The sequence below is a fragment of the Lactuca serriola genome, chromosome 2, assembly GCF_051521515.1.
Source record: "Lactuca serriola cultivar US96UC23 chromosome 2, Lser_US96UC23_V15, whole genome shotgun sequence".
Classification (NCBI taxonomy): domain Eukaryota; kingdom Viridiplantae; phylum Streptophyta; class Magnoliopsida; order Asterales; family Asteraceae; genus Lactuca; species Lactuca serriola.
Genome location: NC_136409.1, coordinates 216,329,099 through 216,344,932, shown reverse-complemented (window position 1 = coordinate 216,344,932; position 15,834 = coordinate 216,329,099). Strand labels below are relative to the sequence as shown.

Genomic DNA, 15,834 nt, shown 5'->3' with positions numbered 1-15,834 from the left:
CAGGTACTTCAGAGGACCATGGCAAGACGAAGGCGTGACCGTATACATTCTGATTGTTATGTTGTTGATCTTAGGAGACTCTGTTTTAAATTATATTTTGGAAACAATGATTTTGTAAACACTTTTATTAGTAAATGGGTTGGGTTGAGAAGTTTAATTTGGGTGTGATTTTTAGGATGTTACACTTCCCTTCCTCTTCTCGTCAGAGTATTTCTTCACAAATGACATCTAAAGGTCGGTCCAATAGTTAAAACTCACTTACAATTCATGGAAAAAGGCATAGCTACCCTTACAGGGGTATGCTATTGTGGTTTAGAAGGTCGATTTGTACAACAAATAAATGAAGACCCTTACAAGTTCGATTTAGTGGTTCAAACTTAGTAAGTGTTTCATGGATCGACCTTGTAGGGGTCTTCATTTATTTGTTGTACAAAATCGAGCTTCTAAACAATAATAGTATCTCCTAGGTAAGTACACCATTTTCATTGATTTTTAAGTGAGTTTGAACTATTGGATGTACCTTCAGACGTCATTTGTGAAGAAATATTCTCATGAGAATTAAACATCAAACATTATCATAAAAACATCACCTAAACCCCTCTTTTTGGCATTAATTAGTTTTTATCTTGCATGATTGTAACATAAAAGGAAAAAAATGGCTTTTTCAAAAAAATAGCCAAAGCATAAGGGTTTTCTTAAAATCAATTTTTTCTTTTTCCAAAAGCTAGTTACCTAACTAAAACCATAAAATTATCAAGTTAAAGTTTTTGTAGAAGAGAAAAAACAAGATATATTTTTCCGAAAAATGATTTAAATCCAAGGGTTTTCAGACGCTATTTGTGAAGAAGTACTCTGACGAGAAGAGACGATGAAGAGATATAGATATGCGAAATTGGGTTCGATTCAAACCTTATATTTGAAACTCAATCATACCACATAAGATCTGATGTGGCTTCCGCATCACAATATTGCTATGTCATTTATTTGGTAATGTGTTAGATGGATGGTAACTAATCAATTTGTTGACATTATAACAAAACTGTAAATGTAATAATATAATTGAGAAAAACAAAACACAATGTATAATTGTGAAAAACAAACCATAGTGTTAAATCAAAATTTTGGTAAACTTAATGATTTTATTGTAATTTGGGAAAAATGGTTACCGAAAAAACATGAAGAATCAGTCATTTGGTTGATTTTGCAACAAAATAGTAAATATAGTGATATAATTAAGAAAAAAAAATCTTGGTCTCAAAATTGAAAATTTATGATAATAATACGATTCTTTTTCTTTGTAGTTTGCCATTTTCTTAAATAAAACTAGATAATATGATTATTGAATTTCCAAGGTTATCATTTGTCTACTATGCAATTATATTTTCACAATTATATCTAGTATTTAAAAAAAAAAATTATGGTTCAAATTCAAAATCCTAACATGTTTTGAACCGTTTTATGATAGTATAATGGTATATTGTTTTTTTTTTTTTTTTCCTACAAACTTTTAGTTGGTCTATCATTGTTGTTACAAATATTAATTAACATTTATTTATATGGCTTTTAAATGAATAGAATAAATGGATAAGAAAAAAAAAAGAAAAGAGAAAAGGGGGAAATGATTTTGAAAATTTAAATAAATAAGGGGATGTGGGGCTTGTGGCCATCAAGACGTGTAATCCACCACCGTACATCAAGGATCTTAGAGATCAAAGCCATCCAACGGTTCATATTGAATCTCTCTCCTTCTATATCTTTTCCTACACTTCCATTTAATTTCTGGGCAAGACCTTCTCTCTGTTGCCATTTCTTTCGAAAATCTCCCACCTCATATCTCTTCCCACATCTACCGCCATTTTTCTAGCATTCCTCGGGTATGTTTCTTCACGTTATTCGCCAATCCATTTTTTGTTTTTGTTTTTTTTTTTTTTTTATTTCGTTAGTAGATCCGTTCAATTCTGTCAGATTGTTTTTCTCCAATTTTAGGTAAAATTCTACGATTTCTCTACATAATGCTACGAATTTCGTCTATGCATGTCCACAAAGTAGATTTCCCGTGCTTGTTAAATGCTAGCATTTTCATCTACCGCAGAGACTGTCGTTGAATTTTGTGATTATTTGTCGTTTGCAGTTTCTTTTTTCATATTCGTAGAAGAAGAAAAGGCCAGAGACAGTAATTGTCATTTTCAGTTGACGTTAGGGTTTGCGACGTAGCAACGTTATGAGCATTTCGTTGCTATAGTCGATTATCGATTTTTTTGCTTGTAAGCCTTAAGCGATTATTTGTACTTCGTCGTAATATTTCGAAAAAACTTCAATCTTGTGGTTCGACCATGGAGATTGATGAGATTCATCTGTATCAATTTTGTTTTGACATGAAGCTACTCTTATAATTATGGATGTTTTGGGTTCCATCTCCATCTCCATGCCACCTTAAAATTGTGTTCAGACGTCAGCGAATATTTTTTGCCGTATCAATCTGGTTGCAGTCCGTATAAAATACCTATTATATTTGTCATTCTCTATGGTTGTATCGATCAGAGAATCTCAATTTGGCTCGATGCCATGATATCAGCATCTATCTACTATTATATCATGCCTTTTTTTCTTGTAGTTTCTTCCATAATCTTGATCCTCTGATTAGGTTTGCACTTGAGCAATATAACTTCTATTTGAGTTGCATACTTAAACTTTCACAATCATATCAATCTCGCAATTGTATTAATGATTTATCTTTGTTCTGTAGGTAACATAAGATGGCAGACTCAGAGGACATTCAGCCCCTTGTGTGCGATAATGGAACTGGAATGGTTAAGGTACTTTATCTTCTCCTCCTTCCACACACACACACACACGAAAACACAGAGTTAGTCTAAACCAGGTAAATCTCCATTACAGGCTGGTTTTGCTGGAGATGATGCTCCAAGGGCTGTGTTCCCAAGTATTGTAGGTCGTCCACGTCACACTGGTGTTATGGTTGGAATGGGCCAAAAAGATGCTTATGTAGGAGACGAGGCCCAATCTAAGAGAGGTATTTTGACTCTAAAATACCCAATTGAGCATGGAATCGTCAACAATTGGGATGACATGGAAAAAATATGGCATCACACCTTCTACAACGAGCTTCGTGTTGCCCCAGAAGAACACCCTGTTCTCCTAACCGAAGCCCCATTGAATCCCAAAGCCAATCGTGAAAAAATGACACAAATCATGTTCGAAACATTTAACGCCCCTGCCATGTATGTCGCCATCCAAGCCGTTCTTTCCCTGTATGCTAGCGGTCGTACAACCGGTAAGTCAAAAAAGAAACACTCATATATAAGCAGCTTACCAATATCTGTATCAGCTTCAGTGTAGTGTCAGTGTTAGTGTGTTACAGTGTCAGACTGACATTGTTGTGTGGTTGTGTAGGTATTGTTCTTGATTCAGGGGACGGTGTGAGTCACACGGTCCCCATCTACGAGGGTTACGCCCTGCCACATGCCATCCTCCGATTGGACCTGGCTGGGCGTGACCTGACAGACAGTCTGATGAAGATCCTTACGGAACGTGGGTATTCATTCACGACCTCAGCAGAACGTGAAATTGTAAGAGACATGAAAGAAAAACTGGCTTACATCGCCCTTGACTATGAGCAAGAGCTTGAGACTTCTAAAACTAGTTCGTCTGTTGAGAAGAGTTACGAGCTGCCCGACGGGCAGGTTATTACAATCGGGGCAGAGAGATTCCGGTGCCCGGAGGTGTTATTCCAGCCTTCGTTGATCGGAATGGAAGCTGCGGGTATTCATGAGACTACGTATAACTCGATCATGAAGTGCGATGTGGATATCAGGAAAGATTTGTATGGAAACATTGTGCTTAGTGGTGGGACCACCATGTTCCCGGGGATTGCCGATAGGATGAGCAAAGAGATCACCGCGTTGGCCCCGAGCAGCATGAAGATTAAGGTGGTGGCACCGCCGGAAAGGAAGTACAGTGTCTGGATTGGAGGGTCTATTCTTGCATCACTCAGTACTTTCCAGCAGGTTTGTTTGTTTTATTTTTTCATCATCTTTATCAATTACAATAAAGCAAAAAGTTAATGAATCTATATTTTTTGTTGTTGTTGTTGCAGATGTGGATTGCGAAGGCGGAATATGATGAATCTGGTCCTTCGATTGTTCACAGGAAGTGTTTCTAGTTTGTGCAAGGGAAGGAAAGGTGTATTGATTATTGAAGAAGATATTCAACATTTAATTTTCACATGTTACATGTCGTTTATGTCATCATAAATGTTGTTTTATTTTTATTTTTTGGTGAATGGTGATGTTGGGTTGAGAGCAAGCAAGACGATTATTGTAACTTTCACAATTCTTTCATTTCAATCTCATTTTAGAAGCGGTATATCAATATGAATATCAAGAAGTCATTTCTTTTGCATTCCATTTCTATTTTATTGGGAAACATAGTATCGGATTATGTTGGTTTACTACGTAACGGGTATCGACTCCATAATCGCCCACGTTTGAATCGAGTGGGAGATACGATAAGTTTTGTTTTAGTAAAAATTATGTGTACATTGGTTTTAACCTTGACTTCTCTATCACAACTTGTTATTTAATTCTTATCTACTAGTTTTACTTTTATCAGATATTGTCTTTAAAAAAGGATTATATTTTTATTAATTATGATGAAAAAATATAATGCTTTTTCGTGACTTCTACTAGGAAAATTTAAATTAATATCATATACAAGAAAAATATTCCACCAACTAAACAAACTATAACCAAACAGTTTAAATGAAGGCAAAACTACAAATGGTCGACTTTTGTTTTTTATTTTCCACAGTAGAAATTCAAATATTATCTCATTTAAATTACATTTGTTACACATATAGCTGACAAAGTATATAAGCGTGGTAACTTCAGCTTGAACTTATATTTTCAGCAACCAAAATGTTAAATAAACTAAGTTGAATCATTTCAATTTCGACACATAATTAAATAAGTTACTAACTTAAATAAGTTGAATCATTTCAATTTCGACACATAATTAAATAAGTTACTAACTTAAATAATAATTTAAGCACTTGTGTTGTGGTGACGTGGTAAGATATATGGAATATATATGATAGATAACATAATGACTCATATTTAAATGCTGACACTGTTCAATCCATGTGGTCATGAAGGTTCGCTTGTAGTAACTCCATGCATGAGGCATAACCTCATATTTACAACGGCAGATTAGTCGGTGTCCGAAAGCTGATTTGGAAGCCCTCATTAGGAAATTCCCGTTCCAAAGAAAAAAAAAAGACTAAAATAGTAATTTAAAATCAAGAAAAATACAACTACAAACACATAACAATTGTTTAAGAGGAATGTGTTTTTTTTATAATTAATAATGATATATTTGAAAGAAAAGAAAAAACTCACAGTAAACTAGTTGAAATTCTACCTAGTTTTAAAAAAAACTAATTTAGAATTTATTTTTTACCTTGCAATAGCAATACAGCAATACATGACAATTTAAAAACCTTAAAAAAGGCACTACCATCATACTCCTTAAAAAAGTTCAGTCCTATGATGCAACTTGCAAGAAACGTACCCAGCCCATGTGATGACAAATCAAGTAATCAACCATGAGTCCATGACTCTTAGTTTATTATATGAAATTCACATTGTTTTCCAATAAAAATCCAATGTCTGGGAAATATATAGTTATAAGATGTCAACTTAATAAAATTTGATACCAAATATTCACAATAAAAAAATGCTTATCATGGTTGTCTTTTGTACCTGTTATGTGTTAGCAACCAAGGAAAAATTGAAAAAAAAACATATTTATTTATAATAGTGTGTCAATTAGTGTTAAAATTGATAAAACTATAGGTGTATATATTTTTATTGGAAAAAAATTCACACTTTTTTAATGTTAATTGATCTACTTCACTTACTTAACTTAGGTTGTATTGGTGATGCCACAGCTAGCTTATAAGCTAGTTTATTTTTTCTGATATTTTTTAGGTTTTCATGTTGCCACGCTAAAAATTAGATTATAATTTATATTTCTAAAAGCTATTTGGACTAATTTTTCAATAGCTCTTTGATGGTTCTTTCTAAAATGCCCTTAATTAATTATAAAAAAATATTTTTTAAATATATTTTTTATATTATTTTGTATTTTTCAACTAATTTATCTAGAGATTTACCAAACAGTAAAATTTTAATAAATTATTGTGTTCCCATATTTTTAAGCAATATATTGAGATAGCAACTCATGATTGTAAGTTTATGACATTGCTTTGAGATTCACCAAGGAAGTGGGAATGAGAGTATGGGTTGCACGTTTGGAGGTTTCATTTTGCTTAAAACTTGTTGTGAAATGGTCCCCTTTGCTTTACGTTTTGATCAAATAATTTCATCCACTTTTTCAAATTTAAATATTATTTTTAAATATGATTTAAGTATGTTTTCAGCTTTTAGATCCAAATATTTATGAATACCTAAAAGCTGCAAAATTTAAGTTATAACTCAGTTTCATTGTTTTTAACAATTGTTATATTTTACTTTATCTCTGTTAAAAATATTTGAGTATCTGATCACTAAATCAAAGCATTTTTTAGAAAGTTGAAGTATTGCTTTTTGGAGGAAAATATTTTATATTGAATTATGATGTTTGAAAAAGAAGTGATTTTATGATTTTATTTATTGAACTAATGAACGCCACAAAGAATTACTACGGCGAAAAAAAAGTGTTTTAAAATAGTGGAACTCTCCGATTTAAAGATATATTTTGCAATCATTACCAGATCCAATCTTCTATATTGGTAGATGGAGATCTCATTTTAATATACCATGATTACATTCCATTATTTATTTGTTTAGTTATCATGTGCACACAAATGTTTCAAGATATCAAAAGATTTTGATTGTTATTCAAAACTCAAAATTGGGTGGGCCTCTTCGGTTACATAAAATCTAACGACGAACGAAATAAATGAATTTTGTTTTGGAACGGCTGAATATAAATTTAAAAAATTCTAGTAAGAATCTATATGTGAAAGAGAAAGAGGAATTATCCGGTTTCTCTTACGTATTTTCCTTCTATTACAAATCTAACCAGAAGACAATATCATAAAAAATGTCTGATTTCTTGGGTTTAACCGTTTCAAAAATCAAGTTGTATCGAAATTTCCACAAAACCCAAAACACAGTGATCACAACTGCATAAAAGCATTTTTTTATATCATCCAAAGAAAAATATATGCCCACGAACAATCAACGGGAAATCAATTTCCACAAAGCACCAATAAAGCTCCAAATTGCAGCAATCTGACTATCAAGTAACAAAAAACATGATCAACATTTTCAATGCGTTTATCGTGGATAAGGAAAAATACAATGTTCAATTTCATACATTTATCGCTTAGATTCAACGTATGGGATACGGTTCAAAGAAATCACCCATTGAGCTGCTTCGACAATCGACACCCCCTCTCGATTCACTTTTTCTAATATGCATCCAACCCATCCAAAGTAGAAAAACTTGAAACAACACAATGATCATATAGATCAAAGGCATAAACTGTAAGAAATTTTTGTTTAAGCAAAGAATTTCTTAACCCGTTACCCACTTGAATCCTACACAAATCTTCCAAATAAACTCTTTTTGTTGTAATTGATTAACAGCTCCAACAATATTGATCCAATGATCAAAAAAAAAAAAAAAATTCCTCAATTCATTTCTTCCAAATAAACCATCATTATGACTATATAATGTTTTATAACTCGCGCCCAAAATGCCTCATGTGGGTAAAAAGATGGCATTATTAAACGAGAACAAACTGCCAACTCCTCCTTTGCTAATTGCTAGCAATAATCTTTTTCCAAGTAATCCGATGCCAAGAGTCAACATGATTCATAATGTCACCTCTCAATGTGAATTGTTTGTCATTGACATCCATCGCATGAAGCCGAATTATATTATCTTTCACAACAATATCATGTCGCATCAGGCTTCTTCCATAGTGTCACGGTACAACTAAGTAACTTGTTGTATCAACTTTGGGCAACTTTTTTGTTCTCATAAATTAAAATCATAGTACCAAGTCCCTAATGTACGAAATCCACCTTCAAAACTGTGTGTTTTTATTTATCTATTTCCTGTTTATCATTAATAGTTTTAGTATGAGCTATGAAGGTTTGGTATTATAGCCGTCATCATGAATGAATTGTTGTTTGATCGGTATGGAAACCGGAGAGTCAGCACAAGCACTTGCTTTATAAACTAATAAAGTTGAAACTCAGGATCATTCATATAAACAACATAAATATGCAAAAATTAAAAGAAAACCCACCTGGCATGATAAAAAATTCGATATAAAAACAAAAGATCACACACTTTCTTCAAACTCAAACCCACAAGCTAAACAATCCGTATAATTGTCACTCACAAGTCATAACCAGTATACAGTTTTCCTAGCAAATAAAGAATCCCGCAAAATCAAAAAGAATAATCAGATAGAAACTGTTGTTTGTGGTTAACCTAACTTACATTTTGATAGTTTGTTGTATACCAAGGGCAATTTGGGGATTTTACAACTAAGATTCTCGAGTCTTGTGTATTTTCCAAATACCAGCTCTATATCCCACAGACATCAGACCCATTTCCCACACCATGTTCACAATGCTTAATGGGCTCACCTTCGATCCCGGGATTTCAGACCACGTTACTGATATCTCTATTATCGGAATCCCAAAGTATTTGCTTAAATAAACTAACTCCACATCAAAACACCACCTAAATCCACCATAAAAAATAAAAAAATATATATATATTATACAAACATAATCAGTAACTTAAAGCATGCACACAAAGTTCATACCTCTTTAAACGGATGTTAGTGAAAAGCTTCCTTGCAGCTGCTCTAGTAAACATCTTAAACCCACACTAATAACAATTCAAAAATGTTTTTTCTTTTTCCTTCAGATCTCATATTTTTATTACAGAGAAATAAAATATAAAGTAACAATAATAACCTGTGTATCACGGACTCCAGGGCCAGCAGCCAGAAGCACCACAACATGGAACCCTTTCATCAAAAAGTTTCGGTACCATTTCCTCTATAAAAAAATAAATTATTAAGAAAAGAAAAAATTAAACGAAGAAAAAAGAACACAAGGAACTAACTGTAGCTAAAGCTTTTTTCTCCAAATGAGCACGAGATCCGAATGCCACAATGGGGATATCTGCAACATCTTCATCCGGTTTCATTTTAGCAACTGCAAGGATCTAATACAGAAAAACATCAATTCATATTTACAAATATACCCTCAATTTAACTTATATGTGATTATGGAGGACACCAACCTGCTTTTCAAGCTTTTCCATGTCATCAACTTTGGTTGCCCCGTCAGCATCTAGCATCAGAAGTAATTTGCCCCGTGAATGAAGCATTCCCTGTTTTACAATGCTTTCGCATAAGCAACAAGCTTTCATCAGTTGACATGGATCAAATCATATCATATTTATATAAAATGGGAACTGAATCATCATATGGATTAGGCTCACTTTTCTTATAGCTTCTCCTTTGCCTTGATTCTTTCCAAGAAGAACAACCCTGACATTGTCTACTTTATACTTCCTCACAAAGTCAAAGGCTACTCTTTTTGTCCCATCTGAACTTCCATCATCAACTACTATCACCTGATCAACAATCAATTCATTTCAAAGTTTCATAACCTTGAATGCAAGCATTTATTTGGCTACAAAATATCTAAAAGATATACCTCATATGAAAATGAGTTGTCCTTCCCTGCACGTTCTTGAAGATAGCTGCACATGAAAATTTAATACATTGATCAAGCAAGAAATGCTGCAATTCATGTTCTTTATATGTAAAATCCTTATATGATTGCTTGTTTTACAACTGAAGAAAAGGAGATGGATAGTTGATGCCTTTACTCACTTCATTGTCTCATCAAGAGCTGCAGGCAGTCTAAGTTCTTCATTGTATGCAGGAATGATCAATGAGATATATTTTTCTGCAGGATCATATATATAAGGACATTCAACCTGCAATAAATTTCTCAAATAGAGTTACTACCCAATAGTCCACTACCAATTTACCAAAAACATTAAACATATAAAACTATGAGTTTTCAATCAAACTAAACGTTCACAAAAGAATTTTTGGATTTCTTATGTTGGTTTTGAGCAAGAATTATGTTTCTTTAATTGAGGATCTTGCCACATTCATTATATGATAGCTTTTGCACACATATATCTCTATCCCTATTTCACTCCATCCTTCATTGACAACAATTCTAGCAAAGCAAAGTGCAAAGAAATGAGGGAGCTCCTAGTTCAATTTGATCAGAACCTCTAAAATGAATTTGACACGAAGATCCAAACCAAAAACCAGTCCCCAAAAGACCTAAGGGGCAGCATTCAAAGCGAGATGGTATAAGTAGGTATACACTAGAAGGTCAAGTGATATAAACCCCTAAGAAATCATAAGCAACAAAACTTGTCCTTCCTAAGTCCAATAAGATACAGATACGTGACAATTAGTTAGAGATAGGACATCGTAAATTTAGATAGGAACGTACCTGTTTCAAAGAATTTGGATCTTCGAAGATCGGGTGAGCTTCGAGATGACTGTCAAAAGAAAATCAACATCAGAAAAAAAGACATACTCAGATCAATATCATGGTAAAATTTAGGTTTCAGAAGAAAATACTTGTGGTTCAATCTTCTTCGAAATGTTTCAATAACAATGGCAACTATTAAACCTAATCCACAAATTACAGCTACAGTCACTGTCAGTTCAAGCATCGTTGACCATCCCAATATTCCCATGTTCACTTTCAGATTCCGACGACGACACAACGAAGCAAAAACTAAACCCACCAAATTTAACCTCTGCAAACCCTAAAATACAGTCGAATCGTGGACGAAATTGTAAAAATAAAATACCAATACTATTATTTGTTTTGGACTTGCCGACTTGCGATTTTAATGTGGCTCCTTCTTTGATCTTATTGTGTAAAATTAAAAAGACGAACAAAAGCCCGTCTAGCTCAGTTGGTAGAGCGCAAGGCTCTTAACCTTGTGGTCGTGGGTTCGAGCCCCACGGTGGGCGTATCTTTTTAAAAAATAACACATCTTCAGTTTTTGTATTTCATGCTTAAAAGTAAGAATTAAAACAAAAGCCCGTCTAGCTCAGTTGGTAGAGCGCAAGGCTCTTAACCTTGTGGTCGTGGGTTCGAGCCCCACGGTGGGCGTTTCTTTTTCTATAACTTCCACAAATAAATTTTTAAATTTTTGTTTGGCTCTTGCTGTGAAGTGCATGAGGGCTGCCTGAGGCATTAATCTGGTTTTCTCATGTAAGTTGTTATTATTTTTCTTAATTACCAACTCAAAGAACGAATATATATATATATATATATATATATATATATATATATATATATATATAACTTCAATTTCATATCTCGTTCATATTTTATAAATTATTGGTTTACTTTAAACCAAAATCTTGGCTATGTTATTGTCCATAATGACACCAGCAACCCCTGTTTTTCGGACACAATGTAAAATTTTCGTTTTTCCTAACATTGTGCGACTACGTAAAAGAAAAAAATGTGCCGCCGGCAACACCTACTGTGATTCTGTGAAATCCTGCGTCCGTCCCTGGTTATATGTTAACTTTAATAATGAATATGACATGAAAGAACGAGAACTAATCTATTTCTTACCTTGTTCCATCCTTTTTGGAGCATGTCTAACATGTACACCTTCTATCATGTATTGCATGAATAAGAAAAATTGTTTAAAGCAAACGTTGAGGATGGTAAAGTGGCACAAAAATAATGTTTACAAACAATGCTTGAAAGTTAAATTTAATGTAGTTATTCTAAAGTTGGTTTATTTTTTAACATAATAGGATGTATGACACCTTGTGAACACATCAGATATGATATTTGCAATCCTAATGTTCTATTACTTTTTGAAAAAAAAAATCTTTATTTTCTTCATCCGTATACATTTTAAGGGAATTGTGTGCATATTTTTTCCTATTATGCACTACATTTTTAGCTTTCCTACGTACTGAAACATTCCATGCACGAGTTTAGTTTGTTACTTCATGTTTTGTGCCTAAAACTTCAAGTGTCATATTGTAGATTATCCCTCACTTGAAGTTTAGGAAAACCGTCCATAAGAACAAAATATCGATTAAGAAAGATGAACTTTACACAACCCATAAAGATTTATGTGACACTGATTATAACTACACCATTTTCCTCGTACAATTATAATAGAATTTTCTTTAGTTTTAATATGTATATGCAATTTTTTGGGTTGGGCGTAGAAATTAATATTTTTATCATTCATGAAATGTTTTACTATTTTTGTCGCTATTACACTATATGTTACATTCTTGAGTTATTCAGTAAAACGATATTTAGAGTACTAACTGAAAAAATAGTTGCTAACTTATAAGTTAGTTGATAAAAAATGATATTTAGGAAAAAATTAGTTCATAAGTTAGTTGAAATATATAAAATGACATAAAATTATTTAAAATAATATGTTTTTTATGTTTAGTTAAGGATGATATTTAAGAAAATTTTAAAAATAATCTAAAAACTAGTCTAAGTAGCTTTTTGAAAAGTTAACTTATATGTGTATTTTCGGAAAATAAGTTAGTTGTGGTGCACCAAACAGAACCTAAATAACAAAATTGGAACCTTTTTAGAAGATATAACAAGTTAACAATTTAACTAGTAGAAACGACTTGCTAAGTTATTTTTCTGACATAAATTTTGGAAAAAATTCACACGTTAAGTTTATTAAAAAGGAAAAAAAGTGATAGTCTTAGGAGTAACCCATCGAAAAAGGTCAAAAAAAAGGTAATGTTGCAAGTGAACTGAATTTATAACCAAAATATATGATATTTTGTAACATTTAAAATAAAAATTGTTCGGCGATATGGTCATATACTCATATGAGCGAATAAGTGTACATTTTTATAGCATGTTCCATATTTATTGTACTTTGCTAGGAATAAACATGTGTGTTTCGTACATTTTTGTACTCAATGGACATGATAATATTAGTATAATGTCAAATCAAGTATGTAAAGTCTTTTTTTTTTTATCTAAAAGTATACATGGTAAGTAACAAAAAATAGAAACACAAATATATAGTTACTAAATAAGTCTGTATAATATAATAAAAAAAAACAACTTCATATTTCTATGAACTTTTATTATTTATGACACTCCCAGTACAACCGAACCAACTTTACAATAACCAAATGCATGCCATGTGAACCCTGACTTGAAAGATATGCATACATACAAATTAACATATTGAAATAAGTGACTATACCTAAACATTTCAAGAAAAAACCGTATAGATTTTGTCTTAGCATCCCCACCACTTGACAAACATTAAACTTAACAGCAAATTTGTAATAAGACCCCAGTCGTATTTTGAAACCATCACTCAAAACAAAGTGAAAGACATGTTCAGAACATAAGAAGCCAAGCCTGGATGTTGATCACGTGAGATGATCACGGCTACCGACTCATGAGCACTGCTGGCGGATTTAGAAAATGTGTGTTTGCCTTTAAAAAAAAGTTGTGGATACAATTCAAAATTATTAATTTTTAAGTCATTTGTATTAAAATATAAGAATAAGCAAATTTTATACCGGAAAGTATGATAGTTTTTGATGATCCAAAAGAAAATGTTATATTGTTTAAAATGAAAAGTTAACAGTCACTATGCCAAAATTAAATTCATATTAAAATTCTAGAAAAATGGTATTAAATAAATGGTTGTTGGTGGGATAAATAATAATTTAAGTAAAGAATAAATAAATGAAGTGAATGGGGAGGGAACACAGGTCAGAGCGAGAGAGTTATCGTCCTGCCTTGGGATTCTGCCGACGATTCTTTCAAAACGCTCAACTAGCACTACTAAAAATAATTCGATACTAATGTTATAATAAAGTAGTAAAGGATGTAAATTTAAAACTACAAAAAAAAAATGTTTGTTCTTAAGGACATATATTCATAAATCACTCTAATTTCAGTCGTAAAAATTGCCCAATAGTGGTATTCGAACCAAATACATCAGAAATTAAAAATATATATAGTACAGTTGTCGCACTCAATTTATTGATCCTAAGTTACATTAAAGTAAAGATACAAGAGTATAGAATCCCACAAAATTTAATCAAAAAATTTCCCCAGATTACAAGAAAATATATCCAGTCAAGGCATTTTAAAAAAAAAATAATAAGAACTTAAAAGATGAAATAAAGGGGTGATATGGTAATTTTGACAAGGCTAGTGGGCCATGGCAGCTGGGGGAGCATTCGCATTAGCATTAGCATTAGCAAAGCTAATGTTTCTCTGGTTAGGCATGGCAAGCATAGCAGTATGATCCATGAAATCATTCAAAGCCACCACATATTCCAAAATTACCCTCAGATCGTCTGCACATGAAAACCCTAGGTTACCGGTTCGTCTAACAGCATACACATAAAACGTTATGCACCCTTTTCTGAACTTGAACCGGGCCATCTCGCAACCGGTCACTCCTCTGATCAGTTTCCGGTTCACTTCCCCTAAAGGAATCTCCGCCGGCCACACCCGGTCCATCGCCACCTTCATTTTTTCCGATTCGAATACGAACAGAACCACCTTCGATTTCTTGGTGCCGAGGCCGAGTGTGAGGGTGTGCCATGCATGGTGCGCTAATATGGTGAAGTTTGTAGGGAGGAAACCGGTGGTTGACGGGAAGATAGATGGGGTTTTGTTGTGGATGGGTGTCGGTGGGGGCAGAGAAAGGAGGCGGAGGAGTTCAAGAGGCCGCGCACGGCGGATGGTGAAGGATTTAACGATGAATTGACCGCCGAATCGGAGGCCTTTGACTTCCGACGAGGGTTTGAAAGAGTAATCTGAGGAGGATTGATCATTTGGGTGTTTGTGTTTTTGCTTCTTTTTCTTTTTCTTGTTTTCTTTTTCATCCATGGATGAATGAATGTGGTGGGCGGTGGTGGGTGAAAGAAATAGAGAGCGAGGAAGGTTGGTCGAATGGGGTTCTTTATGGTGAATGGTTGGATATTGATTTGTGATAAGAGACCAATCTGAAGCTTTTTCTGATTTTTCAAGTGAAAAAGTAGTACACTTTTCCACAAATCCTTTCATTTAATCGGTGATTGATTTTTTAAACATTTTATAAAATATAAAGAAAAACAATACTCTTCCATAGAAATATATTCAAATTAATTACAAATTATCAAAAATAAATCAATTAGACAAGTAATATACTATTACCCAAAGACAATTTCACTCACCACGCTTAGAATATTCCTATTTCAATAACATTAGTGTAAGCGATTAGTTATCATATTTAAAAGACAAATTAAATATATTTTTATTTTTTTTCCTATAAATCATACTATCTAATTAAATAATGATATGTGTTATATTAATATATTCAAATATGATTAAATTTCATTAAATATTAGACATGTCATTATTTAATTAGATAGGAGGATTTATAAGAACAAAAAATAATAAAATAATTAATTTATTCATTTAAAAAGTGTCATCTCATATGTCATGTCAAAATGATGTTATAACACTAAACGGAAGAAATTAAGTACTTGTAACATCTTTAAATTTTCATGTCAATCATTTTTTTTTTTTTTTTCTGTTTTCAATTTATTTACTTTTGATTGTTTTTTCTTTTCAATTTATTTTTTAATCATGTTAGATTACTAAAAAAAACATGCAATTTAATTAATTCTTAGATTAATCATAACATTAAAAA

The 15,834-nt window shown here is 32.6% G+C and overlaps 3 protein-coding genes and 2 non-coding genes across 5 annotated transcripts; 3 read left to right on the top strand and 2 right to left on the bottom strand.

The window, feature by feature from the left end:
• The first annotated feature begins 1,722 nt into the window (after positions 1-1,722).
• LOC145088507 (actin-like) lies at positions 1,723-4,419 on the top strand. Its single transcript, XM_079026876.1, has 5 exons — positions 1,723-1,874; positions 2,747-2,816; positions 2,899-3,292; positions 3,412-4,025; positions 4,115-4,419. Exons 2-5 carry the CDS (start codon positions 2,757-2,759, stop codon positions 4,178-4,180), a joined length of 1,134 nt encoding a protein of 377 aa, XP_078883002.1. The 5' UTR covers positions 1,723-1,874; positions 2,747-2,756; the 3' UTR covers positions 4,181-4,419.
• A 3,942-nt stretch (positions 4,420-8,361) lies between these two features.
• LOC145088506 (uncharacterized) lies at positions 8,362-10,942 on the bottom strand. Its single transcript, XM_079026875.1, has 10 exons — positions 10,724-10,942; positions 10,593-10,641; positions 9,950-10,056; positions 9,771-9,816; positions 9,553-9,687; positions 9,352-9,441; positions 9,172-9,273; positions 9,021-9,104; positions 8,867-8,931; positions 8,362-8,781 (listed from the first exon to the last, which is right to left on the bottom strand). Exons 1-10 carry the CDS (start codon positions 10,840-10,842, stop codon positions 8,583-8,585), a joined length of 996 nt encoding a protein of 331 aa, XP_078883001.1. The 5' UTR covers positions 10,843-10,942; the 3' UTR covers positions 8,362-8,582.
• Positions 10,943-11,052: 110 nt separating this feature from the next.
• Positions 11,053-11,125, top strand: TRNAK-CUU (transfer RNA lysine (anticodon CUU)). Its single transcript has one exon. It is a non-coding gene; the product is annotated as a tRNA-Lys (tRNA).
• Positions 11,126-11,194: 69 nt separating this feature from the next.
• On the top strand, positions 11,195-11,267 carry TRNAK-CUU (transfer RNA lysine (anticodon CUU)). Its single transcript has one exon. It is a non-coding gene; the product is annotated as a tRNA-Lys (tRNA).
• Positions 11,268-14,133: 2,866 nt separating this feature from the next.
• LOC145088505 (uncharacterized) lies at positions 14,134-15,140 on the bottom strand. The gene has a single exon (XM_079026874.1). The coding sequence runs from the start codon at positions 15,027-15,029 to the stop codon at positions 14,343-14,345; it is 687 nt and encodes a 228-aa protein (XP_078883000.1). The 5' UTR covers positions 15,030-15,140; the 3' UTR covers positions 14,134-14,342.
• Between the last annotated feature and the right edge of the window lie 694 nt (positions 15,141-15,834).

Coding starts and splice junctions, on each gene's coding strand:
- LOC145088507 (XM_079026876.1), top strand. CDS start 2,757: ATGGCAGACTCAGAGGACATTCAGCCCCTTGTGTGCGATAATGGAACT. Junction 3,293..3,411: donor TGCTAGCGGTCGTACAACCG/GTAAGTCAAAAA, acceptor GTGGTTGTGTAG/GTATTGTTCTTGATTCAGGG. Junction 4,026..4,114: donor CACTCAGTACTTTCCAGCAG/GTTTGTTTGTTT, acceptor TTGTTGTTGCAG/ATGTGGATTGCGAAGGCGGA.
- LOC145088506 (XM_079026875.1), bottom strand. CDS start 10,842: ATGGGAATATTGGGATGGTCAACGATGCTTGAACTGACAGTGACTGTA. Junction 9,105..9,171: donor AGAAAAAAGCTTTAGCTACA/GTTAGTTCCTTG, acceptor ATTTTTTTATAG/AGGAAATGGTACCGAAACTT. Junction 8,782..8,866: donor ACTAACATCCGTTTAAAGAG/GTATGAACTTTG, acceptor TGGTGGATTTAG/GTGGTGTTTTGATGTGGAGT.
- LOC145088505 (XM_079026874.1), bottom strand. CDS start 15,029: ATGGATGAAAAAGAAAACAAGAAAAAGAAAAAGAAGCAAAAACACAAA.